The 24864-nt window shown below is 45.0% G+C and overlaps 1 protein-coding gene across 2 annotated transcripts in view; it reads left to right on the forward strand.

Moving 5' to 3' along the window:
- SLC38A6 (solute carrier family 38 member 6) overlaps positions 1 to 17426 on the forward strand; it is a 53432-nt gene extending 36006 nt beyond the window's left edge. For both annotated transcript variants that reach the window (XM_077922290.1, XM_028739845.2), the window contains exons 7-16: positions 1891 to 1973; positions 2478 to 2536; positions 9540 to 9605; positions 10692 to 10745; positions 11519 to 11598; positions 13238 to 13338; positions 13714 to 13838; positions 15768 to 15912; positions 16017 to 16111; positions 16569 to 17426. In XM_077922290.1, the coding sequence (XP_077778416.1) occupies positions 1891 to 1973; positions 2478 to 2536; positions 9540 to 9605; positions 10692 to 10745; positions 11519 to 11598; positions 13238 to 13338; positions 13714 to 13838; positions 15768 to 15912; positions 16017 to 16111; positions 16569 to 16649 (889 nt within the window). In that variant the 3' untranslated portion in view covers positions 16650 to 17426. The remainder of the gene's footprint in view (positions 1 to 1890; positions 1974 to 2477; positions 2537 to 9539; positions 9606 to 10691; positions 10746 to 11518; positions 11599 to 13237; positions 13339 to 13713; positions 13839 to 15767; positions 15913 to 16016; positions 16112 to 16568) is intronic.
- The last annotated feature ends 7438 nt before the right edge of the window (positions 17427 to 24864 follow it).

Below are 24864 nucleotides of genomic sequence, written 5' to 3' on the forward strand. Positions count from 1 at the left end.
AAAGCAGCTACACAAGTTGTAATTTGCCACTGATGCCTATTGCCCTGTGTGTAAAGGTAAAGGGACCCCTGACCATTAGGTCCAGTCGTGACTGACTCTGGGGTTGCGGCGCTCATCTCACTTTATTGGCTGAGGGAGCTGGCGTACAGCTTCTGGGTCATTTGGCCAGCATGACTAAGCCGCTTCTGGCGAACCAGAGCAGCACACGGAAACGCCATTTACCTTCCCGCTGGAGCAGTACCTGTTTATCTACTTGCACTTTGATGTGCTTTCGAACTGCTAGGTTGGCAGGAGCAGGGACCGAGCAATGGGAGCTCACCCCATCACGGGGATTCGAACAGCCGACCTTCTGATCGGCAAGTCCTATGCTCTGTGGTTTAACCCACAGCGCCACCCGCGTCCCTTCATATCAACTGTGTGTATATACTGTTAAATACGTTACTTGCTCAGGCAGGTCAGACGTGTGTAAATATATGTCTCAGGTCAGTACTGCCCACCTAATTTCAACAACCAGTACAGACATGCCCATAAGTGTTACTGGCACTCTTAAAATGGTAACATGATGCCCCTTCCTGTTTACGAGGTGCTAACCATGTTCTGGGCTAAATAAAACCAGAGACCAAAGGCCAAGGTGTTTATAGGGAACAACCATAAGGGATAATGCATAAGACGCTCATCAATCAGCATTAGGGGTTTGAAGCAGAGAGGGCTCTTAATGTGGCGTTCAGAACATTCTTGGTGGCTCTGTAGCTCTCAGTCAAAATAGCCCCTTTTGGGATTCCCCCCCCCCCCCGGCAAGGCAGACCATACCTGTCATCAAGGTCCTCTGACTTGAGAGCTATATCGGTTAAAAGTGCCGCTGCAATTGTCCTCACATCTGCCCTGGGTTCGACTGCTTGCAGTATACTGTACAGTGGTACCTCTGGATGCGAACGGGGATCCGTTCCAGAGCCCTGTTCGCATCCTGAAGCGAATGCAATGCACGTGTGCGCGGGTCGTGATTTGCCACTTCCGCACATGACGTCATTTTGAGTGTTTTCGCATGTGCGAGTGGTGAAACCTAGAAGTAATGCGCTCCGTTACTTCTGGGTCGCTGTGAAGTGCAACCCGAAAATACTTAACCTGAAGCTACTTCAGCCCGAGGTATGACTGTACAGTAGTACCTCGGTTTACGAATTTAATCTGTTCCAGAAGTCTGTTATTAAACCGAAACCGTTCTTAAACCAAGGCATGCTTTTCCTACTGAGGCCTCCCGCCGCCAGTGCCCTTCCACCGTTCGGCTTCTGTTCGGTTTCCGAGGTAAAGTTCGCTAACCGGAACACCTACTTCTGCTTTTGCAGAGTTTGTACACCAAATAGTTTGTTAACAGGGCTGTTCGTAGACCGAGGTACCACTGTAAAACTATATGTTGCTACATGAAGCACATTTCCCTGATGAATTAGGCATGAGATTTTAATAACTTACTTGTTTTAACTTAGATGTAAATCTTGTTAAATTCAATGGGATTTACTCCCCAGTAAATGTGTGTAGGGTTGCAAGCTAAGAATTATTTAACAGGGTAACAGCCCTTCTAACCTGTTCACAGTCTGCGAGTAGTAGGGTCACGTTTTTTTTAAACTCTAAATAAATGCAGCCTTTAAAAGACCACTCTTTGGAAGTTATTAGTGAGACTGAAAGAAGGTGATTCTTGTTTTTTGATGCTTAATTATCCATGATTTGTATGTGTTTAGTTAAATAGTGTTTGTCTCTATCTTTTCCTTTTAAAAAACTTAATTTTATTAAGACTTTTCAACATACAGTAAACAAAACAGCAAATAAGAAAGAAAGAGAACGAATAGAAAACCAGGGAGATAAGAATAATAACAGAAACCCTACTGTCTTTTCCAATAGCTCCTGGTATCTTGATGGGAGATTGCTGCTGCTTCTTACCTCAGTTTGCATTGTCTTCCCTCTAGCACTTCTTCCTAAAATTGGTAAGTAATTTTAAAGGGAGTGTTATTGCTGCCATAATTACTATTAGCAGTAGTGTTCTCTTTTAGTAGCAATTTAATTGAGGAGTTTAAAAAGAAAGCCTTAATGGGTGGTGGTGTGTGTTTTTTAAAGATTCGAGGAAAGATTGGGAGGGGAGGCAGGTTTATTTGCAACCTAGTCTGTCCTCCAGCTTTGCCTAGTTAACCTATTACTTAGATTGCAGTAGTCCTGTGTCTGCTCTACTAAAATAAAACCTTTACAACAGAACATTAAAGAGCTGCATTTACTTACAGCATGCCATTAGTGGTAAGCCAGTTCTAATTCTGCCCTACAAAACTACATAAATGATCTGTGACAGGCAAGTTGGAATGTTGTTATTCTGAATCTTAAGCCCCAGATACCGAGCCCCGTAATGCAAAACATACCTAGAGCATGAAGCTCCTTTCGCCCTACACCAGGATCACTTTCCTTATAAATTGCCTCTTATTTTTACTGTTATTTTACAGGCTTTCTTGGCTACACAAGTAGTTTATCATTTTTCTTTATGGTGTACTTTGCTCTTGTGGTAAGTCTGGAAAAAAAAACAAAAAACCCCAACCCAACCCAGATCGCAGCTTATGTTAAGTTTTCTTATTATTTTGATGGATCTCAGAGTTCCTTTGAAACGGATGTCTGTGCTTTAAAAGCTTGCCTCTTCAAACGAAGTGTTCCTTCTCCTCTCCTTTAAGTGTGGTGGTATGTATTTTCTTGCTTTTGGATAAGTTGGTTTGGCTGAAAAGTCACAAATGTGAAAAGATTTGCCATCGTTAATTGTTTGGACTGTAAAATGCAGTTGGAGTGTATTTGTTTTGCTGACAGGGCAATGAAAAATACTGGCCTGAGCGCTTTCCCCTCCCCTTCTCCACGTGTGGAATGGAATTTTTTTAAAAAATTTTGTCCTTGCTTCCAACCACCATTTACTGCAACTCGTGCAGAAGAAAATGTCATATATTCCAAGTAAAATTGAATGTACATGTTCGCTTAATAGTAAAAAAGCACAAGACGCAGCAAATCTCTTTTGAGCAACTTAATGTATATATTAATATAGCAAAAGCCTTATTCTTTCCATCTGAAAGCAATACTTTCCCTCCCCTTCTCTCTCTCTCTATCTCTGTGTGAGCCAAGTAGGGCATTTCAGTGCTGATATTTGCAGCCATTGATTCCTATATGATATATGGAAAGCAGAGTACTGGAACACATTTGGTCTGGATTTGTTTTGCTAGTGGTTTCTGCAAATGAGGGAGTATTTGGAAGTCTTTTTAGCAGGCACAATCGTTTTAGGCATGGTTCCATCTCCGAGACGGCATGTATGGTGCCCACAAAACCGCTATCTGCGGTGGTGGGTCTTGCAGGTGCCGTAACGTTTTTAAGAAGTTCTTAATCCATGCTGCAGAGCGCATAGGTTAGCTTGCTGGTCCCTGGCCCATACATCCTGAGCATGTTAATGCCTTTGCGGCAGCGCTGCACACCAGAGGTACATTATGTCTAAATTGCCGCCAGATTTCATCAAGGAGATAGGTAAGTAAGTAATGGTACTCTCCAGAAGGGAGCTGGAGAATTTATACAGCTCGCATTTCATGGGCAGTCCACCAGCACTTGCCCCATGGTTTCTAGAGAATTTCCAAAATGATCGTATTTATTTAGAAACACGAGAAAAGCTAGTTAGATCAGGCCAAAGGCTCATCTAGTCCCAATATCCTATTCTCACAGTGTCCAGCCAGATGCACATGGGAAGTCTGAAGGCAGGAACTGAGTGCAAAAGCACTTTCCCAGAAACTGATATTCAGAGGAATAACTGCCTCCAACAGTGGAGGTAGAACTTTTTTTAAAAAAACCATTTTAGTCCCTTTTTGATCACAAGCTCTACAAAGCTGAGATTCCAACATTTCAGGAGTTTGTATAAATGACCCTTAGGGTCTCTTCCAACGCTACAATTCTGATTCCATGAAAGTAGTTTAAAATTGACCACACCAAGTAATCACAGTTCAATGTTAAAACCATATAATGTTAAATATTACTAAACTGATGTAAAATACCTAGCATAACATACTAAGGGAAGATTTCCCTTTTGTGAAGCCGTAATCATAAATAATTGTGAAGTTGGAAGGTACCCCGTGGGTCATCTAGTCCAACCCCCTGCCATGTAGGAATTTTTTTGCCCTAAGTGGGGCTTGAACCCATGACCCTCTGGTTAAGAGTCTCATGCTCTACCAATTTCTCAGAATATTTTTTTTCCTGACCAGTGTGCAATTTTTCTTTTGTGAATTCCGACTCCCCTGGAGAATTTCAGTCCTACCCAGAATTTCAGCAAAATGGTTTCCCAAATTTCGCCATCCATGAATTTTGGGTGCAACTGTGGATCTAATTTGCTCCTTCCCATCACGTCTTATTGCACTGATTTATTCATCTGCCAAGATGAACCAGCAACAGAGTTTCGTTCAACATTAAGTGAGCTGAAATTTCTCAGAAGACTCCTTTCGAAGAAGAAAGAAAACCTTTGAGAATTTTACTTCCCTACCAAATATTTGGCAAATCCCCCCTCCCCCAGCTTCACTGCCCACAAATGGCATGGAGTATTTTCTTTTCTTTTATTATTGTATTTCAAATTCATATACTGTTTGATGGTAAAAACAAGGAAACATCAAAGTGGTTTACAAAAAGAATAAAGCAATGAGATTATCAATAAAGGCACTTAAAAACAATTATTGTAAATATTCAAAAACAATTAAAACAATTCAAAAACACAGAGCTAGGCCTTGGAGCATGATGGAGCAAAACAGGTTTCCCCATGCTAGAAGCTCATTATTTTGGAGAATTGAATATAGAATTTATAGCACTTCATATGCTACCTTATTGGCATAATTGCAGTTTCTGCAAGGCTGCTTCCAACAGGTTCTAGTAACTTGCAACAAGGATTACACACATGGAGGTGACCTATAACATTTTTTCCTTCCACTGCAAAGCAACCAGCTCCCAGGGTTGAGTAGCACTGGAGTGTGGAGTTGGTATGTTGCATATATTTCTAGGTTGTTTCCCTAATGTCAAAGCAGTGTGGGAAGAAGCCACACAGAAACAGCAACCCAGGCCACAAAGGGAACATACGGCAAGTGCCAAGACTGACTCAGTTCATGTTCCACCTGTGCCATAGATTCACTATGGCGGCCGTCAGCTGGTCACTTATCAGGCACAGTTTCTTATCTGTAGAAAGAGAGAAAACGAGGAGGGTGTTAAAGGAAAACACAATAACGCTTGTAAGGCATTGTGCAGTGCGGCATAGTAAGAGCACAGAACTTGGACCTGGGAAACTTGGTTCAAATCTCTAGGCTGGTCGCTATTTATCATCCTAACCTGAGGGGTTAAAAATGGGTAAATCCCCTGCTTTAAACTTCTTGGAGAAAGGGTGAGATGCAAATATGATTAATAATAATAATAATATTAAAAATTCAGAGACGTCCAGCGATTTATTGCAAACATGGGAGTTCTGATGTGCTCGGAACTCCCCTACCTGCAGAGGAATATGCTTCTGTTTAATTGGATTGGATAATTAGCACATGAATATTTTCACATGGCAGTCTGGATGAAAGCGGGTCCATCAGCAGTTGTGAAGTAGTGGCTTTGTTCCTCTCCCCTCACATCTTTTTGTGCGTGGCACACTTTTCTTCCTCTTCTTTGTCCTCGGTGTAAGTTTGAGCCTTGTGATTAAACCAAGTTTTGTACAAGACTGGCTGCCTGTGCCTCACCTCTCAAGTCGCTGTGCAGCTGCGCAGGCTCTTGAATGCGAAGGTCAGCTGCCTTGCCCCCATTATTTTGGGACTCTCCAAAAGTAAACAACCCCCTAACAAATGGCCTCTCCCCTCCTCTTCCCTTTGGGGTATCTAGCCTAAGGCCCAGGATGAGATTAATCACCACCTGCTGAGTGGTCTGGACTTGCTGTTTTGACTTACTGTGGTTTTCTTTCTTCTTTTGCTGGGGGAGGGGAGAAGATTGGCTGGCTTTTAATGGCTCGAATTAAGGAGCAACATGGTAATGAGCTGCCATGTGCCCTGTCGCTGTAGAGAACATACTTTTTAATTTCAGAAGGCATTTTTACACTTAAAACAAAGGCTGATGTGTGTGGTTTTGTGTGTGTGTGTTACTTAATTGGGTGCTTTATTCTGTTACCCCCTCCCCTTTCTTTTAAAAGCCCGCTACCTGCCCTGTGGATCGATTGGGGAAGAAATGAAAGTGAACGAATGAATGAAATCATGCCTGCACTTAATAGGAGCTGAACTGCCTTGCTCCTAAGCCTTCTGTGCTAAGAGTTCAGTGTTGTTATTTTAGCAGCATAAGGAATGCCCTTAGCTTGCATTGACTTGCGTGCAGGTCTTTGATAACATGGACCAATTTTGTTCTTAGTTTTGTTTTTTTTTTGAAGAAGATAAAAATCATGTATAGGGCATCCAGCAAAAAAAAAAAAAAAAAAAAAAAAAATGCCATCCAGAGTGCAAGACAACCAACCCATTAAGGAACTGAACCATGTGATAACATCAGACTTCAAAGCTGTCGAAGCAGCTCCCTAAGGGCAGTGTCTGTCAAGAATTCCAAAATACGTTGTAGAGGTCTAAGAGATGGTAATCTTCAGCATCAGCCTCCTCTTAACTGAATCCCCATTCAGTAATATGGACTTTGGTCTACTTACGCCCAGCATGTTTCATCTCCTTGAGCTCTCCCAATGGGTCGTGTTTTCGTTTTGTTTTGAGTTTTTAAACTTAGAACAACAAGCCATTTTTCCATGTCAGTCTGTTTTTCAGACTCCTCTCTGTTTCCAAAGTGACTTAAATATATGGCACTGGAGGCAGGTTTGCTGTTTGCATGCCAAGGTTCCTTTTTTATTGATCCCATGTATGCTTCTGTGAACGTCCCATTGTGCTCTTATCGGTCTTATTCTCAGTTAAGAAGGATAGCTCAGTCGGTGGTGGAGCACGAGACTCTTGAAATCCCAGGCTCATGGATTTGTGCCCCATGTTGGCCGAAATGATTCCTTCATCAATCGCGATCTACCAGTTGATCGTGGGGCGTCCCTGGTTGATCATGTTCGATCACTCAACAACTTTGATGAATGCTCCCACCAAAAAACTCAACAACTTTGGTCAATCCAATGGGATGGTCACTGCCAGTTAATTTTTAGTGGGAGTAGATCGCAGTCTCTAGGGAGTTGGACATGCCTGGACCAGGCAATCCTTGTGGTCCCTTCCAGCTCTATGATTCTATGAGTTCATAGAACTGCATCCTTAGCCTTTGCATTCCTTACGAACCTTATGTTCCTTGAAGCTTAAAAGGGATTCCCTCTTTGCACGACTGGGCATTGTACAAAGGCATCGTATAGACATTTGCTTGGAAGTAGGTTTCACTTTGCTGAACAGGGCTTTCTCCCTAGTGAGTGGGTTTAGGACTGCAGCCATACGATGCATTTGGCTTCAGTATAGAACTGGATTAGGCACAGGGGAGGGAGATGGGTGTCACACATTTTGGCTGGCCTTGCCAGCTAGCCATTACTTGCGATTGCCACCACCTCTGCCATACTCCCCTGCACAGAGGACCCAGGAGAGGGGCAGGGTCTCATCTTTCATATGCTGAGCTTCAGAGTCACTGGGAAGCAGAAGCCCAACAGAAGATCGGAGATAACATCCATCTCTCATTTCATAGTGAGACAGGCAGTTGCTAGACTGGGGGTGGGGTGGGGTGTGGGGGAAGGTGCTCACCACCTGCAGCCTGGCAACGATATTTGTTGACTCCTGTTTGGCAGCTCTTCCAGGATGATGAATTAATGCAGCCTAAAAAGGTGTGATCGTGTGCATGTGGCAGAGGAAAGGGTAAACATGGGGGATGAAGAATGAAGATTGCAGGAAGGAACGGGCGAGAGACGAAAGAGCAGAGTGTACTATCAAGACCACAAATGCTATTGAATACAGTTCAACCTTATCAATCATTGCTCGGAAGTGAATCCCCACAGAGTTCAGTGAAAACTTACCCCTAAGAGAATGAGCCCAAGGTTGCTGACCTTAAACGTAAAGTGAGACTCATGTGTTCTTCAAGCATTCATGCGTCTGCATGGAGTTCGATTCAGGAGCACGATCTTGTGTCTGCCTGCATTTATTGCTTAGAATTTAATGTAGCATTTTTATTAGTATCTGAAATTAATCCAGTGCTCCTTATTCACACTCCTTTGTGCAAACCAGTGAGGCCATACCTACAAGTGGGGGTGGGAGCTTTAGATTTTAAGAAAATTACGTTCTTCAAGGTGATCTTCTATCTCTATCTCCATTGAGCCATAAACGGATGCAGAAAGTTATCTCTGGCCCTAATGAGTCAGGGGGGTTTCTTATGAATCTAGAGCCATTTTGTGTATCCTAAAGTGTCGATGTGGCACATCAGGAGCCAAGTATGGGCACCCACCCACCATATAAACGTTTTTTATCATTATATATTACGCCGCTGCTTGGAAATCCACATCTATATAAAATTTCCATTTGCCGCACTGAAATACTGGAAGGTGTATTAAATGCAGTTCGGTTTTCCAAACTAGTTGGTTTTTTTGTTTTCGTTTTTGAAGCTGGAAAAATGTCATGTTGAAATACACACGGCGGTTTGCATATCATCTGTTGCTGTCACAAGCAGATACACTTTAATGTGTTCCGGAGGGGAAATCTTCACCAGGCATATGGAAGCAATGCTTTTACATTCACTGTAATTTTCTGTGATTGGTTTCTAGGGCGAGCCATCTGTTCAGATTATTGCCACTAAGAGAGGGAGGGAGAGAGAAACTGAATATTGGCTACAGAAATGGGCTTAGCCCTGAGAGACCATCAGGCGGGTTGAAATCCCACCTGGGAGATCTTTGCAGCCTGCTTCCCATCTTTATTACGGGAGTAATAAATAAGCTACCTTGCAGTGTTGTTGAGAGTACGTATGATCTAAGAATGACAGAGCTGTGCTCCAAAAGTGCTCTAGAGTCACTAGCATATTATAATAATGCATAGAGAGCCCAACATTCTGTTTCCTAATGGAGCACCATTGTTCTAGATCTCCAATCTTGCTCTCTGGACAAGTCATTATTTCCACTGCTTATTGCTACATTTTAGAGCTAAGGTGTGACTTAGCTATACTTCTGCCTACCTCAGGATACAATTCAGCATAGCGCAGAGCAGAATATGCACACTGGGAATGAAGTCTGCTTGCACAATAAGACTTTTGCCACCCTTCCATCCCCCTGCACCCCCTAAACCTGTTCTGGATTCCTCCCCAACCCTCCAGAGCAGGCACCCCCAAACTCGACCCTCCAGATGTTTTGGGACTACAATTCCCACCATCCCTGACCACTGGTCCTGTTAGCTAGGGGTGATGGGAGGTGTAGTCCCAAAACATCTGGAGGGCCGAGTTTGGGGATGCCTGCTCCAGAGCATGTGAGTGGACCTCATTCTGTGCGTGCAACAACTTAGTTGAATCCTGCCCATTGTCTGCAAAGTATTAACTGTATTCTTTCTCTGCAGGTCATAATTAAAAAGTGGTCCATTCCTTGCCCTCTGCCACCAAAGCTCGCTATGGGGTTCTCCCAGGTATGCACCTTTCCTGACTTACCTGTAATATTTGATTGCCAAAGAGCTTACCACATTTAACTGTAAAGTGATAAGTTGGTCAATTATTTTTTGTTGTTTGAAATTGCACAGAAATAGCAGAAATGCCTTACACCAATGCGGATCCATACAGCAATTATAGTCGTCATATCCAAGGCTCTTATTTTATGACTGTGACGTATTTGTGAAAAATAACATATTAGCGGCACTGTAGGAAATGTCTGTGCCCTCCACTCCTGAACGTTGCACAGCTTCAGGTTCCAGAAAGACTTGAAGTCCCAGTGTATAGTATGTGTCCAATAATGTCAGCTCCTTGCTGAAGCTAAGCAGGTTTGGTGTATGGATGGGCAACTACCTGGGAACCATGTATACCACCTTGAGTTCCATGTTGGAAGAACGGCACGGTATAAATGTCAGAAAATAATAAATGACAGACATCTGGGTGCAGGCTATTCTGGAGGCATACATTCGTCTGTTATGAGAAGTCTATACAGAAGTTTATATAACCCTGAATGGATGGCTTTAAAAGAGGATTAGACAAATTCATGGGTGCTGATGGCCATGTTCTGCCTACACTGTCAAAGGCAGCAATGCTTCTGAATACCATTTGCTGGAAACCACAGGAAGGGAGAGTGCAGTTGCACTCAGATCCTGCTTGAAGGCATCTCATGGGCTTTGGGTTGGCCACCATGAGAACAAGATGGTGGACTGGGTGTGTGTGTTTCACCAGCCTGATCCAGCAGGGTTCTTGTTATGTTCTTATGCTGACATGCCTGCACTGAGTGATTTGCAAAGAAAGTTGTGCTTCTTATAATGGAAGGATGACTTCCTCCATAGTAGCTTGTCTAGGGATAAGCGGGAGGTTAAGGAAGCATCCATACGCACATTTGCAACCATTTCTGATGTGTTTTGGGTTGCGGTGTAGTGAAGGTGCACAACTGGAGGTGCATGAGTGTTGAAGCAATGTTACTGTGAACTGGTGTTATGGATTTCAGAGTATTTGTTACAAAATTATGGGGTGGGAAGCCAGCCGATGAGTCTCATTTTTTGCCTCTCTGTCCTACACAGGCCTCAAATTCTACTGAAGATTGTAAAGCAGCGCTGTTTAAGTTTTCCACAGAGGTAATCTTAAATCATCCTCTTAACAGATCACAAGAGTTTGCAAAAATGTATTTAAGCATCGGGCTAAGCCAGGGTTTCTCAGTTTGTGCGTGTTGTGTTGCACCCTGCTCTGGTGATAAAAATAATATGAGTGTGGAATTTAACTGTTCAAAGCCCTGTCGGCATATGGCTAAAACAAAGGGTTAATTTAGAATGAGGCCATTGTCCATCTAGCTTAGCACTGTCTACCCTGACGGGCGGTGGCTCTGCAGAATAGTTTCAGATGGGACATTCCCAGGCCTACCTGGAGGTGCCAGGGAGTGAACCTGGAACTGTTTGCATGCAAAGCAGTTGCTCTGCCACTCGGCGGTAGTCCTTCCTCAGCAGCCCTTTAAGAATCTGTTCAACCCAGCTCTTATTTTATTATAAACATTTGTATCCTACCTTACTGGGCATAAAAAATGCCCAGGGTGTAGGTAACAACAAAATATAACATTAAAAACAGTCAATTTTTTTAAAATCATCATAACTCTTGAGTCTATGGACAGCTGCAAATAAAATGTTTTAAGTGTGTTGTAAAGTGCATTATCAAAATGTGACACTAGATGGCGATTGAGAGCTACGGCAAATTGAATATATTTTTCACAACTTTTTTTTTTAAAAGGATTTTCACAACATTTTTAATATGTGTCTAGATTCCACCCAGGAAGGTTTTATAAATAAGTATCAAATATTTATAGGTTGCATTTCAGCAGCGTGACTTTTCTTCCGTTTTTCTTTTCTTTTTTTGGCAGAGTGCATATGCCATTCCAACGATGGCTTTCTCATTTCTCTGCCATACATCAGTGTTGCCAATTTATTGCGAGCTCCAAAGGTAAAATGTGATTTGTAAACGCGTACCATTTTTTAAAAAAATTGTTGTTGGCTGTGACTGCTGCCATTCTCAGAACATAAGCTTCCTGTTTCATTTAGTGTTCATGTCCAAAAGGAATGCCAAATTTATTATATGTCTGATTCCTCCAATACACTGGACCAGTCCTCTAAAACTGCCTTCCCCAACCTTGAGTCGCCAGATATTGTTGGGCTACTGCTTCATTTATGAATTGCTTCCCATGAGATATCTCGAAGCAATTTACCTAGGGCAGTTACATATTTAAAACCTGCCAAAGCAATGTGTGTGTGTGTGTGTGTACAGCGTAAAACAACAACACATACATAAAATCAGTTCAGATCCAAGGCAGATGTTTTTGAACAGGGACTTCTCTTTTTGAGGGTTACGTTCCCTCCCACCAGTAGGTAAAGGGTAAAGGGACCCCTGACCATTAGGTCCAGTTGTGAATGACTCTGGGGTTGTGGCGCTCATCTTGCTTTATTGGCTGAGGGAGCCGGCATACAGCTTCCGGGTCATGTGGCCAGCATGACTAAGCCACTTCTGGCGAACCAGAGCAGCACACGGAAACGCCGTTTACCTTCCCGCCGGAGCAGTACCTATATATCTGCTTGCACTTTGACGTGCTTTTGAACTGCTAGGTTGGCAGGAGCAGGGACCGAGCAACGGGAGCTCACCCCGTCACGGGGACTCTAAGCGCCGACCTTCTGATCGGCAAGTCCTAGGCTCTGTGGTTTAACCCACAGCGCCACCCGGTACATCTCCCCATTTGGGCCACAGTTCCCTTATTTGAATAAAACACCACCTAACTTTAATCTCTAGCTATGCTAACACAAAGCCTGCCTTGTTTCTCTTTACTTCTGCTCTCTGCCCAGCAAGGGACCAACGTATTTCACTTAAGGCTGGAAACAGATCTGCGTAATTGGTAGACTTTCTGGGAGGTATTCAACGTAGCACTATAGCAATCATTCCCTCAGCATAAGCATTTCAGCTTAACAGACAGAGCAATTCCCTCTCTCTCCCCACCCCGCTGTTCTGAGGGTTATCTTGCCCCCCCCCCGGGCCAATGGGGGGAAGAGAGGAAAAAGCCCCATTGCATTAGTGGAAAAACTTGCATTGGCTTCTGCTGGTGGGTCTTGTTAACTGCATCCGGTCCTATGTTTCAAAAAATTACCTGTCAGCTAGGTGTGTCCTGGGACCTGCAGGACGTAGCAGAGACTGTCTGTACGCTCCCTCTTGAATCTAAGTCTGGATGCAGGCAATTTTGTTACTGTTATTTTTGTTTTGTTCTCTTTCCTCTACTCCCCCCCCCCCCGCCTCGCTTTGTATAACATCTTCCCTGATAAAGAGTTCTAGAGAACTTGAAAGTGTGCATGTTACTTTGTGACATTTTAATCGCTACTCAGCAATTATGATTGTCCGTTTGAAAGTAGCATTCAGTTGACTAATTAATATTCGACAGTTTTCAATCCCCTGAAGATTCAGAATTGTTTCATGGTAGGCCAGCCCAGAAACCTGTTTCATATGCGCATTGGGAAGATGTGAAACAGTCAATAGCAAATTCTTTTCTGCATTTTCATACTCCTCCTTAAATAATGTCTTATTTTTCTCTCTGTGTTTGTAGTCCATCCAAAAGCAGGATGCAGAAGGTAGCAAACACTGGGATTAGCCTGAGCTTTCTGGTTTATTTTGTGTCAGCGCTATTTGGATACCTCACTTTTTATGGTACGTTTTTAAAGTATTAATTCCTTTTTCTTCATAAGTGATGGCGCAGGCCTGTGCAATCGTGTGACCCACTAGGCTTAACACTGTCTTAACAGTGGGGCTGGGGCTGCCATCCGTTTGAACAAGTCTCTAAAATGTGTCAATATCTTTTCTGCAATTGCTCTTTGCAGGTTTAAAACAGTAGTGGGCAGTTTTTCAGGGAAGCTTGTATACCCTGACTAATCTTCACCTTAAGAACCCCTGCTTGCTTGCCAGCAATCTCCGAACAGTTTAAGAACCCCTGCAAAAGCACGAGCCTGCTGTTTATTGTATGGGTGGGGTCCAATTCAGATTGCGGCTTGCAATTTTAATAACCTTTCCCCTCCAAAATTTCAGACCATGTGGACTCAGAATTGCTGCAAGGATACAGCACGTACCTGCCCCATGACACTGTAATCATGACTGTAAAACTGGGCATCCTCTTTGCGGTGCTGCTGACGGTGCCCCTAATCCACTTCCCTGTAAGTATTGCAAAAGACCTGATTGCTGGCCCAGCAAAAGTGGCTCCCTTAATTATTTGCAGGCCCCGCCATCCTAGTCTTGGCTGTCTCATCCATTTGTCTTGCGGTGGATCAGAGTGCTCTGCTTGTGTATGTTCCGTTAACAGCGGCAAAGGAACAAGGCCTAAACCGCTAAGCTAATTTGTGCTTTCTTTCTTTCTTCTTCTTTTTTAAGGAGTTTTAGATCTGAGCTGACTCACAGCATTGCTTGCAGTTTGCAGAATGTGGCGTTCCTAAAGTTTATTTGGTTTGATTTTTTTTGTTTTGTTTCTGTTTTCTTCATATTTGGTTTTCAAGCAAGCGTGCATTTTAATGTAAATAGGAGTCAGCAAGAAGTGGCCTTTGCTAATGATTTCCTGCAAGCAAGCTCAAAACTGATCTTCCTGACATGGAGTTTACTTTAAGTTTTTAACAGGGATTGTAGAAAACCACAAAACTGCTGCTGGCCACAGCCATTTCTGAAATCCCCCGCTGTATTGGGGCCAAACTAGATGTCACACAGACATATATAACATTGGCTCCAAACCTCTTTAAAAAAATGAATAGTGTTTATGGGAGGTGGCTGCACATTTGATTAGAGTATCAGCAGAGGGAAATTCTGTGCTTCATTACTTATTCAGACTCCTGAAAGATGTTTTATCCCCCCATGGCATACCTTTCCCCCTTTGTTTGGAAAAGCAGATCAGGAAACACTCTTGAGCAAGAAGAGTGCAAGCGCTCTTATGGCCAACTCACACATTATGTAGTAACAAGTTCAGGATTCCCACCAGGGGTGCCAACTCCTGGGGGCTGTGCCCTTTGCCCTCCCCCAATTACTTTGGGAGGGTGCCAGGCCCCCTGAGTGTCCCAAAAAATCAGCGGGTGGAGGAGGTTGAATGCGGAGCAGAGCACAGCATGGCTTCAGGGATTGACTCCTTCCTCTTCTCCTGCCACAAAGATGAAGGAAGGTCATTTCCGGTGGCAGCGGCAGGAGGAGGAGCTACTGGCCATTGAAGCTGCCACCGTGCTCAGCTCCTCCCCCGGCTCCTCCCACCGTCCTGAAGTTCCACATGTGAGGTCAGCCCCGCCCCCTGGCAAATCACCCTTGCCTCTGTTTACAACCTAGTATATACGCAGGTGGTGCTGTGGGTTAAACCACAAAGCCTAGGACTTGCCGATCAGAAGGTCAGCAGTTCGAATCCCCGCGACGGGGTGAGCTCCCGTTGCTCTGTCCCAGCTTCTGCCAACCTAGCAGTTTGAAAGCACGTCAAAGTGCAAGTAGATAAATAGGTACCGCCCTGGCGGGAAGGTAAACGGCGTTTCTGTGCGCTGCTCTGGTTCGCCAGAAGTGGCTTAGTCATGCTGGCCACACGACCCGGAAGCTGTACGCCGGCTCCCTCGGCCAATAAAGCGAGATGAGCGCCATAACCCCAGAGTCGGTCACGACTGGACCTAATGGTCAGGGGACCCTTAACCTTTTTTATATACCCAACAGGGAACTGCAGCTAATCATGGCTTCCACACAATTTATGTGTAATGTGTTAAGATATTGGTCCTTTGTGCAAATCGACAGTCTTTGGTGCCTGTCCAGATGCCAATTTTTTGTTTTGCTTTGTTTTGTGGGGATTCAGTAATGGACGGGATTCAATTAAGTTGTTAAGTGTGGAACAAGGTCCACTTGCATGGCAGGCCTTGACCCCTGTTCCTCCTGCCTCCCCTAAATGTACTCTGGGGGTGGGGGAGACCCAGAACAGGTTTAAGGAGTGCACAGGGAAGTTGCATTGTGCGAGTGGAGCTCGTTCCATGCATGCAATACCCCTCTTAGCACTACGTTGAGTTCCACCCAATGAACTTCAGATTTATTTATTACTGGTCTGATAGGCTTTTCTTTTTCTCCTTTGAATTCCGCAGGCGAGGAAGGCTGTGATGATGGTGTTTTTTTCACATCTTCCTTTCTCCCTGATCTGCCACATTCTTGTCACTTTGGCACTCAATGCGACAGTTTTTTTGATTGCCATGTATGTGCCTGACATCAGACACCTTTTTGGAGTGGTTGGTAAGTTTGTGTGCTTTCATCTTCCCCAATCCTATATTCTAAAAAAATCTGCATGCAAGCCTCGCCATGACTAAATAACTACCCCCCCGGTCATCTTTTTAAAGGCTCAACCACATCCACCTGCTTGCTCTTTGTGTACCCTGGGCTGTTTTATCTGAAGATTAGCACAGAGGATTTTATATCCAGACAGAAGCTTGGGGTAAGATGCCAACCTGAGTTCTTTGTTTTGGAATGCTAATGTGGAAGGTACTTAAAGCAGTCGCTAAAGCGCATGGCCCTCTCTGACTTCTGCCATTTCAAGGAGTTTAGGATCATAATGCTGAAGGCTCCCCCCCCCTCAACCAATAGCAGATCATATGCAGTTATGTCTAGCCATTACTGCCTTGGAGGTCACTGCAGCCTTACCCAGTTGAAAGGGCAAATTCTTTGGTGTAATTGTTTCCTAACCCAGTTTTCGTGAATAGATGTCTTATTCTCAGTGATGTCTGCATACCAAGGAGAGGTTCTTATCCTGTTTGCTTTGATTTAAACCATTTAAAAGCCTCTATCACCTAAGAGGTAAAACGATTTTCTGTCCACCACTCTGTATGTGTAGCAGAAGAGTAAACTGGTTTCTCCCGTTTAGGATTAAACCGTTTGTGTGATTTTCTTCACAGGCATGTGCACTGCTAGTTCTCGGACTCTTGTTTGGTATTGTCAGTTTAGTACTGATCATTTATGATTGGATTCATCAGTGAAATAATCCCTGCCACCTTTGCAGCAGCCCAAATGATCATTTCCGGCTACGTCTAAAGCAAAATCACTCAATTGGATGCCAGAAAGAGACTGCCTGGGGATTTGAAAACCACCAGAAACCAAACTCCCAACCAATTACCTCTTCATTCACCAAAGCAGCCTTTGTGATCCTGCAAACTTATGCTGGAGCTAGAGAAGATGGAGGATTTCCACAGTTCTTCCTCTCTCCCATTTTTTATTTTTATTCCTGCATGCAGTAGCTAATGAAATCAAGCGAGGAAACTCGGATCACAATGGCATTGTGTTAACATTGCCTAGATCTGATCTTAGGCACATAATGGGACCTAGTGGAGATTGCAACGTGTGAAGATCATTTGTGAATTGCTCCTTGCCGATTAGTGAATAATCATGTGTCTCGTATCAGAATGTGGAATCGTTATGGCTAAAATCCAGCAAGACAGGTGTTCTTCTCAGAATGTTGGTTGAAAATTGCTGAAATCTTTCTACACCTGTTACTGTCAGTTTCACAGAAACAGCTTGCAAACCCTCTGCAGCCTTCTTCCAGAGTGCTTAGATTTGCAGATCGAAACCAGGCCCGGTCTTAAGTTTGATTAAAGCCTGCCATATGAGACAATTTACAGTTCAACAGAGGAGTAAAATATGATGGTGAAATTACTCTGCCTTGCCAACGTGTCCTGACTTCATAACTGAACTGTAAAATATGTATCGTTTTATACTTCAGTGCAATTAATGATAAAGTTCCCATTTTATGAATCATCCTTAATGTCAATACAGACCTAATTCAAACCATATGTATTAAATTGACATGGTACAGTCCTGTCATACGTCTATGGCACTTCAGAATTCACATGTAACTAGGTTTGGGGGGGGGGGATAACTCTAGTTTCTCTAGTTTCCCTGCTTTTGAAAATGTTACACATCAAGGAGAAGGTGGTTCGGGGATTGGGGTGGTGGAGAAGAAAGCAGGATTAGAAGCTTTCTGCAGCAGAGGAGAGCAACTAAGATGATCAAGGGTCTGGAAACCAAGCCTTATGAGGAATGGTCAAAGGAGCTGGGTATGTTTAGCCTGGAAAAGAGAAGTTGGAGATGAGATAGGGTAATCATCTTCAACTATCTGAAGGGCTGTCACCTGGAATTAATAATAATAATAATAATAATAATAATAATAATAATAATAATAATAAAAAGAAGTAGAGACGTCACCTTGCCAACAAAGGTCCGTATAGTTAAAGCCATGGTTTTCCCAGTAGTGATGTATGGAAGTGAGAGCTGGACCATAAAGAAGGCTGATCGCCGAAGAATTGATGCTTTTGAATTATGGTGCTGGAGAAGACTCTTGAGAGTCCCATGGACTGCAAGAAGATCAAACGCATCCATTCTTAAGGAAATCAGCCCTGAGTGCTCACTGGAAGGACAGATTGTGAAGCTGAGGCTCCAGTACTTTGGCCACCTCATGAGAAGAGAAGACTCCCTGGAGAAGACACTGATGCTGGGAAAGATGGAGGGCACAAGGAGAAGGGGGCGACAGAGGACAAGATGGTTGGATAGTGTTTTCGAGGTTACCAGCATGAGTTTGACCAAACTGCAGAAGGTAGTGGAGGACAGAGGTGCCTGGCGTGCTCTGGTCCATGGGGTCACGAAGAGTCAGACACGACTAAACGACTAAACAACAACAAATAATAATAAAATATTATTTATACCCTGCCCATCTGGCTGGGTTTCCCCAGCCACTCTGGGCGTCTTCCAACCAAATATTAAAAACAATACAGCGCCAGACATTAAAAACTTCCCTAAACAGGGCCACCTTCAGTTGTCTTTTAAAAGTAAAATACAGTGGTACCTCAGGTTACATACGCTTCAGGTTACATATGCTTCAGGTTACAGGCTCTGCTAAGCCAGAAATATTACCTCGGGTTAAGAACTTTGCTTCAGAAATTGTGCAGCGGTGACACAGCACCAGCAGGAGGCCCCATTAGCTAAAGTGGTGCTTCAGGTTAAGAACAGTTTCAGGTTAAGAACGGACCTCCGGAACGAATTAAGTACTTAACCCGAGGTACCACTGTAGTTGTTTATTGCCTTCACATCTGCTGGGAGGGCGTACCACAAGGCAGGCGCCACCACTGAGAAGGCCCTCTGCCTGGTTCCCTGTAACCTCACTTCTTGCAGTGAGGGAACCGCCAGAAGGCCCTCGGCCCTGGACCTTAGTCCAGGCTGGATGATGGGGGTGGAGACACTCCTTCAGATACACTGGACTGTATGGAGCAAGCTTGTTTTTTCCTGCTCTGGAGGGAGGTAGTTGGCTTCAAGTTCAAGAAAAGAGATTCCCACTAAACACCAGGAAAAACTTATTGACAGTAAGAGCTGTTCGTCAGTGGAATGGTCTCCCTCGGGAGGTTGTAGACTCTCCTTCCTTGGAGATTTTTAAGTAGAGGTTGAACGGGCATTTAAATGACCCCTGGGGTCCCTTCCAGCTTGTATGATTCTGTATGAAGGGGTGTCTTTCTATGGGAGCACTTTCAAGCAAGACAATTAGACAGTATCTAGAAGATTAGGGACGCGGGTGGCGCTGTGGGTTAAACCACTGAGCCTCTTGGGCTTGCTGATCAGAAGGTCAGCGGTTAGAATTCCCGTGACGGGGTGAGCTCCCGTTGCTCGGTCCCTGCTCTTGCCCACCTAGCAGTTCGAAAGCACGTCAAAGTGCAAGTAGATAAATAGGTACTTCTCAGGCGGGAAGGTAAACGGCGTTTCCGTGCGCTGCTCTGGTTCGCCAGAAGCGGCTTAGTCATGCTGGCCACATGACCCGGAAGGTATACGCCGGCTCCCTCGGCCAATAATGCGAGATGAGCGCCGCAACCCCAGAGTCGGTCACGACTGGATCTAATGGTCAGGGGTACCTTTACTTTACTTTAGAAGATCAGCCAGCTTGAATCGGCGCTGGCTAGATCTTTTGGGAGCTGCGATCCGAAACATTTAGAGGACACCAGTTTCGGGGAGGCTGGTCTGTTCCAAAACTAGGACTGCATTGCTTCAAAACCTTCCAAGTTCGATTTGGTCCAAGCACTGCATTCATTGAAGTTTAGAAAACTAGGAACTAGGAACATAGAAAGCTGCCTTATGCTGAGTCAGATCATCTAGCTCAGTAGAGTCTACACTGACTGGCAGCAGCTCTCCAGAGTTTTGGGACAGGAGTTTTGTCTCAGCTGTATCTGGAGATGCCAGGGATTGAACTGGCATGCAAAATGGATGCTCTGCCACTGAGTCCTTCCCTTAATTTACGTGGTTGAAATTGTATAGCCCAAAATGGAATATGTATTTTGAGTCAGTTTTAAAGAAGAGAACAGAAGGAACTGTGTAAAGGGAGAATTGGGTGCCATTGGAGAAAGCAATGTGGTGGCTGGGAGAAGATTTTATTAAAAAGAGGCTGAGCAGCTACCCTGAACCTCAAAGCAAAACAAAGGGGAAAGAATCGCCCAAGAATTACCGTATTTTTCGCTCCATAGGGTGCACCAGACCATAGGGTGCACCTAGTTTTTAGAGGGGGAAATCAAGAAAAAAAATCCTATCCCCCCCCCCAGCCCCAAAGAGCAGCGTACAGGCTGCGCGCAACCTCTCCCTGCCGGAGGGGTTGCGCGCGGCTATGGCACAAGCCAAGACAGCGAGCAGGATCCCGCTCGCTGCCTTGGCTTGTGCCATAGCCGCGTGCAACCCCTCCGGCAGGGAGAGGCTGCGTGCGGCTAAAGAAGCCATAGCCACGTGCAGCCTCTCCCTGCCGGAGGGGCTGTGCGCGGCTATCCCAGAAGACTTCCGAGCGCAGCGCAAGTTCCGGCTGCGCTCCTCAGGCTTCGAGTTCCTTTTGCTGAAGCCGGGAGAGCAAGACTTTCCTGGCTTCAGCGAAAGGAACCTGAAGCCTCCAGAATGCAGCGGGAACTTGCGCTGCGCTCCGAAAGCCTTCAGGCGGCTATCCCTGAAGCCTGGAGAGCGAGAGGGGTCGGTGCGCACCGACGCCTCTCGCTCTCCAGGCTTCAGCGAAAGCAACGCGAAGCCTCCGGAGCACGGAGGAAGCGTTCCCTCTGCGCTTCAGAGGCTTCGCGTTGCTGTCGCTGAAGCCAAGGAGCCTGCATTCGCTCCATAGGACGCACACACATTTCCCCTCAATTTTTGGAGGGCGAAAAGTGCGTCCTATAGAGCGAAAAATACGGTAGTGTTCCTAATACTTTTTTATTCATTAAAATATTTATATTCCTCCTTTTGTGCCAAAGGGCCTTCATGGTGGGTAACAAAAAGAAATGCAGTAATTAAAGACAGCAAACTTAAAAAAATTAAGCAGCAATCATCAAATAAGCAGCAAAGCCAAAATCACAAGAGGGAGCTGAAGGGTAGCCTAATGACGAATGGAAAAAAGTCTACTCCACAGTCAGAAGGCTTAAAAAGACTTGGGGAAAATATACAGCCTGCCCCCCCGCTCCTAGAAAGCTAGCAGTGAAAGGGCAGGCTGCACTTCCCCAGGGAGAGAGTTCAGGACCACTGTAGAAAAGGCAATGTCACAAGAGATCCTGCACTGGAACAGAGGGTGGAAGCAGTACTTGGAATTTAATCGGGGAGCTTTTCATATACATTATCTCAGTAATCCTTACAGCAATTCTGTAGGTCAGAAGTATTGTCCTGCCTTCTCATACCTGCATGAAATGAATGTGGTTGGCACCAAAATATTGTGGCCAGTATTGGATAAAATTGGTATTGTTATGATGAGGCTGCTATGGGAATGATATTGGAAAATCACACACACACACATATATATACAGTGGGACCTCAGGTTAAGTACTTAATTCGTTCCGGAGGTCCGTTCTTAACCTGAAACTGTTCTTAACCTGAAGCACCACTTTAGTTAATGGGGCCTCGTCCTGCTGCTGCGCCGCCGGAGCATGATTTCTGTTCTCATCCTGAAGCAAAGTTCTTAACCTGAAGCACTATTTCTGGGTTAGCGGAGTCTGTAACCTGAAGCGTATGTAACCCGAGGTACCACTGTGTGTGTGTGTGTGTGTGTGTGGTGTGCAAGAGTGTTCCAGAGGGCAGGAGAATATTGCCTCTTATTTTGAGTTCTGAAAAGCATTAATCAACAATGTCACAAACGTGGGAAAACTATCTTGATTTGTAAACACCACTTCTATTGTGTTTATGCCAAGGGGGGAACCTCCAGATTAGCTATGCTGCGAACACTTCTGGGCAAAGCCAATATTATTCATGGAGTAGAAACAACAACATTTTCCCCTCTCTCCCCCGAAATCATCCCAAGGGATGGTTTGTATTTTAAACCAAGAGAGCCTTTCATCTCTCTTGAAAATCGTATGCTCAAAGGAAGCGAGTTTCTCCAGAAAATAGGAGCTTAACATGAAATTATGACATTAAACCTTATACTGGAATGGCAAGAATTCAGAGTGCGGAGTTCCTCATTATTTCCAGATGGATGGAAGGAGTTTAATTTTGGCTGAGAGCTTACAAAAGCATCCCTGCCTCCGGAGCACTCCTGCCTGCGTGCTGGAACTTCCTGCCAAAAGCACAAAAAACCCCTCGATGCCCCAAGGTCTGCTGTGAGATTTCTCCATTCCAAGTTGGACGACCTTTTGCTTCCCTTACAGGACTTGCACTGTCTGTCAATAGGTGCGCCTCTCCTTCAGAACTTGGCATGCGCAAGATCTAGCCATGGGCTGAAAGCACTTTTAAAATAGCCTGGAGATCTGCCTCAGATTTGGCAGCCTAGATGGAAGCCAGCACTTCAGACCCACAGCGGCTCTCGTTCTCCCCCTGCCTCCACTTTTCCTGTTCACAAAAACGAACATTAACATTGTCAATAAAAGACAGGTGTTAAAAACCAAACTATAATTAAAATCAACAGTGAGCTAAAAACATTCATATCACATGTCAACTCCTACATGTCTGGATAAGGCTGGCCTGAACAGAAACATTTTTAGCAGCTGTCAGAAACAGTACATGCGATGGCAAATGGCTGGTGTCACTAGGCAAGGAGTTCCAAAGTTCCAAACCGATTTAAAGTTTCATTGCAACCAGGTAGTGCTTTGTTTTCTCGCATAAAGGTAAAGGAACCCCTGACCATTAGGTCCAGTCGTGGCCGACTCTGGGGTTGCGGCGCTCATCTCGCTTTATTGGCCGAGGGAGCCGGCGTACAGCTTCCGGGTCATGTGGCCAGCCTGACAAAGCCGCTTCTGGAGAACCAGAGCAGTGCATGGAAATGCCGTTTACCTTCCCGCCAGAGCGGTACCTATTTATCTACTTGCACTTTGACGTGCTTTCGAACTGCTAGGTTGGCAGGAGCAGGGACCGAGCAACGGGAGCTCACCCCGCCGCGGGGATTCGAACTGCCGACCTTCTGATCGGCAAGCCCTAGGCTCTGTGGTTTAACACGCAGTGCCACCCGCGTCCTGTTTTCTCGCATACACGTCCTATAAAAAAAGATTCTTCACTGATGTGGAAGCCAACTCACATGCGCTAGAATAAAACATAGTCTTAAGCGCTCACTTCGTAGCCTTGACAAGTGGTCTTCATCACCCCTTCCTTTCCCAGGATCTCTTAATTCTCCAGATTCACAGGCTTAGCTCTGCAGTTATTCTCAGCTGTCTTGGTCTGTACGATGAAATTCCTAAATAGATAACAGATGGCAAAAAAGCACCTTGTGCAAAAAGTGAAGACAGCTGTAAATCAATGATTACTTGTTGCCTTATCCCCCAGGGCCTGATGAGGCATCCCCCTTTTTTCTGAGGTCCCTGGAAATTTTCCTTCTGTGCTTTCCCCCCCCTCTTTCCAAAAAAGGATCAGATCTGTCAACATTGCTTGTTCATAACATCTTGGAAAGAGGAGCTGGACTGTAGAGCAGTCTTGAAATTCAGAGTGCATGAAGCTTGGCTAGAAGCACATAACAGGGTTCCTTCTGATACTGGCGTGAGCTCTCAAGGATTGATCAGACAGTTCGTGAGACCCTAAAAGTTAATACAGTGGTACCTCAAGTTAAGAACTTAATTCGTTCTGGAGGTCCGTTCTTAACCTGAGGTACCACTTTAGCTAATGGGGCCTCCCGCTGCCGCCGCACGATTTCTGATCTCATCCTGAAGCAAAGTTCTTAACCCGAGGTAATATTTCTGGGTTAGCGGAGTCTGTAACCTGAAGCATATGTAACCCGAGGTACCACTGTACAGAAGCCAGAAAATGCAGTTAGTTAACTTCATTTGCACCCAGTGTAGGATGTGCCAGGGCTTAGCAAAATATTCTTGGCTAGCAGAGGAAGCACACAATCCACTACTCCAGGGGTGAAGAATTTGAGGTCCTCTAGATGATGTTGTGAGGGACGCGGGTGGCGCTGTGGGTTAAACCACAGATCCTAGGACTCGCCGATCAGAAGGTTGGTAGTTCAAATCCCCGCGATGGGGTGAGCTGCTGTTGCTCGGTCCCTGCTCCTGCCAACCTAGCAGTTCGAAAGCAAGTGCAAGTAGATAAATATGTACCACTCCGGCGGGAAGGTAAATGGCGTTTCTGTGAGCTGCTCTGGTTCGCCAGAAGCGGCTTAGTCATGCTGGCCACATGACCCGGAAGCTGTACGAAGCTCCCTCAGCCAATCCCCTTGGATTTTATAGAACTTGGGTGGCATCCAACTAATGTGTCCTGTTAGAGGAAAGATATACACATGCACGTGGACTTCCCCCACCCACCCCCTTCCCCCACCCACCCCACCTCTTCTTCCTCTGTGTACCCGCTAAATATGATCCGGGGTTCCCTAACCCTTTAGAGCAGATTTTGGAAGGCGTGGGACATGCATGGATGGAGGAGAGGGATGGAAAGCTCTGTTGCACTGGTGTTAATCCTGGCACTGATGGGATGTTTTAGCTGGATGCCACCCCTATAGTCTCAGTAGGACTGTAGATCTTTAAAATCTAGAGATAAAGCTGGAGATTTCCAGTCCCAATAGGACCAAGACTCGCTGGTCAGATTCCAGCACGCTTTGCCAGCTCACTATTCTATGACTGTCAGCTGATATTAATACAACCAGTATTATGCTATGTGCTGTTGTTCTTTGTGGGGGAGGGGAGATATATATATAATGGATAGACACAGCTGCCTGCATTTTTCGATTCTCCTTGGGGAATGTGGCTATACACCCTCTTTTTTCCCGGAGGTGCTGACACTCTG

This window comes from Podarcis muralis, chromosome 1 (genome assembly GCF_964188315.1).
Source record: "Podarcis muralis chromosome 1, rPodMur119.hap1.1, whole genome shotgun sequence".
Lineage (NCBI taxonomy): Eukaryota > Metazoa > Chordata > Lepidosauria > Squamata > Lacertidae > Podarcis > Podarcis muralis.